Genomic DNA, 2,500 nt, shown 5'->3' with positions numbered 1-2,500 from the left:
CTGCTCCACAGCAGACACGCCAGCCAGCCAGCCAGCCAGCCAAGGCGTAAATGTGAGAAAGAGCCATCAACAGCAAAAATGGCAGATAACTAGTTCCATCTGCACCAGTGGTATCCACAGCTTACGCAAACACTACAGCTGCACCGTGAGTGGGCTGCCACAGTAAGTGGCAGTGAATGCTAACGACCTGTACATGAGATTAGCTTGCATGTTCATACTGCGTGGGCTGTATAATCAAAGCGACTGGTAGGGTTTGCTCCCGAGGTGCTGTATGACCGACCCTTACCGCGGAGGGTAAGGGGTCTCACCTTGCTGTCAAAGGCACCACCGCAGTCGCTGGCCGGGGTTATGATCTCGGGAGTGGAGGCTCGGAGGTGCCCTAAGCTCACGATGCTCGGCTTGGCCGCACCGAAGCACAAGATCAAGTAGTTCCTCCACAGGGCCACGTGGCTGTCACCCAAGCCCACCGCACTCGTCTTTTTGGCATTAGCCGGGTTGCTAAGTAATCACGGGCCAGGAGCACCGGTGTCAGTATCAGTAAATGCAGAAGAAAGTCCCTCCAGTCCGGTGCGGAGAGAGCCAGGCTCACCTGGGCTCGACGAGGGGCGTGAGCATCTGCAGGCGTGTGAAGGCGCACGCCCAGGCGTGGCTGAGGGCCGTGGAGCAGTGCCGGGGCACGTGCTCCTGTCTCAGCAGGCTGTAGAGGCACAGGGCCCAGGGCTCGCGCGCCACCTGGGCCACCACCCACACGCGGGATGGGCTGTGCACGTCGCCGGGGCAACACTGCAGCGTGCCGTTCCACTCCACCAGCCACTGCAGGTCGGCCCGCTGGCTCGTGGGCAGGGACGCCTGCAGAGACGCGGGGGTGAGGGGTGGGGCACAGGTAGAACTGGGTTTAGCAGGGGAATAGAGGGGCTGCCTGTAGTGAACATCAGCTACTGCTACTTATGATCAAATAAGAGAATAATAATTTGATGCACTGCCCTTACATGATACCGTATAACACTATTTATTATAATGCTTTTTAGTGAGATTACTACAGCATGCAAATATATATTGGTAAACACCTGATAGTTATAATGCAAAACAATGTTAGCTGCACAATTTTTGTCAGCTAGTAAACGTTGTCAGTAGTAATTGGTCAGATGACATGAAGACCTGTGTCTGCATGTGTTGTCTGCAGTGTGTTCAGTGGGAAAACAGAGCTCAGTTAGTGTAGCAGTGAGTGACAAACTGCTCTGTTAGACATGCTGTGAGGAAATATTTACATATGAGCAATGACAAGAGTCTGAAATAAGAGTGCACTGAGACTATATTTAAACTATAATTTCAACTTGTTTCTAGTTTAAATTATAGTTTAACTATAGTTTGAAAAAACTAAAAATGCATCAAAAACTTGTAGTTGTCCAAGACTGGTCCATCACCAATCAGTCCAGCTGAATAACTGAACACAGAGGAACCACACAGTCCATGTAATAACCTGCATATTAATTCAGAAAGGTTAATGCCAAACACAAATTCATGCATCGTGTGAACAGAGGAGGCTTTGTGGCTGCACACAGACTGCTTGTGTACAGCCATGGCTCCGCCTCCCAGGGCATGCGCCATCCAGGGGGCGGGGCCAAAACGTACAGAATCACTCACCGTGTCGCTCACTACGTGCGCGAAGGTCTCCAGCACCACTGGGCTCACCTGGTCCAGCACGTCCAGTAACGGTCTCTCCGCTTCCTGTACAGTGCAGCAAGACCCGGTACAGGCCAACTGTCACAGACGCGCATGCCATGTTTTGACTGATTTTATAATCCGCATGTGCTCAGCAAACTTATTCGTCCTAATTTCATCCTTCAATATAGGTTTGTCACTCAAGTCTTTCGGTGCTGATTCAAAAGTCGGTGTTGTAACAGTGCAGTGAAGCACTGAACAGCACTGAGCTTCATTTACAAACAAGCCACTCATTATGACCTTAACGTGTATCCAAAAGTAATGTGAATTGTAAATGAAGGAATGGAGAGGGCTTTAAGACTAGTCTAGCTCTTCTCAGCACTGGCCATCACTGGCATCAACCTGAAGAGAAGGGATGTGTGGTGTGTTTGAGCCATCTGAGTCTGACCTCGGCGTGTCCAGCAGTGAGGAGCAGCAGACGGACTTCTCGGAGGATAGCCACCGCCAGCTTCCGTGTGGTGATGTGACAGGAGCAGAGCAGCACCAGAGCTAGGCCCTCTAGAGCATGGAGCGCCACTGCGGGAGGAGAGCGCTCGCCAGACAGCCTGGGGCCTGGAGCAGGCTGTAAGAACTAACACACACACACACACACGCACGGACACACGCATACACGCACACACACACACACACACACACACACACAGGCACACACAAACACACACACACACACACACAGGTGCACGCACACACACATACACACAAACACATGCACACACATACACACACACACAGGCACACAGGCACACGCACACACACAGGCACACACACACACGCACAT

The 2,500-nt window shown here is 51.8% G+C and overlaps 1 protein-coding gene across 19 annotated transcripts in view; it reads right to left on the bottom strand.

Moving 5' to 3' along the window:
- frya (furry homolog a (Drosophila)) overlaps window positions 1-2,500 on the bottom strand; it is a 74,309-nt gene that overhangs the window by 36,318 nt on the left and 35,491 nt on the right. For 17 of the 19 annotated variants that reach the window (XM_081700242.1, XM_081700250.1, XM_081700249.1 and 14 more), the window contains exons 19-22: window positions 2,111-2,293; window positions 1,645-1,728; window positions 590-849; window positions 309-498 (exon numbers count right to left, since the gene is read on the bottom strand). In XM_081700242.1, the coding sequence (XP_081556368.1) occupies window positions 309-498; window positions 590-849; window positions 1,645-1,728; window positions 2,111-2,293 (717 nt within the window). The remainder of the gene's footprint in view (window positions 1-308; window positions 499-589; window positions 850-1,644; window positions 1,729-2,110; window positions 2,294-2,500) is intronic. The other 2 variants (XM_081700237.1, XM_081700254.1) reach the window with 1 other exon arrangement.

Source organism: Electrophorus electricus, chromosome 17 (assembly GCF_041902795.1).
Source record: "Electrophorus electricus isolate QZ-2024a chromosome 17, ASM4190279v1, whole genome shotgun sequence".
Taxonomy (NCBI): Eukaryota; Metazoa; Chordata; class Actinopteri; order Gymnotiformes; family Gymnotidae; genus Electrophorus; species Electrophorus electricus.
The sequence above is the reverse complement of the archived record's forward strand: the minus strand, read 5'-3'. Positions and strand labels throughout refer to the sequence as shown.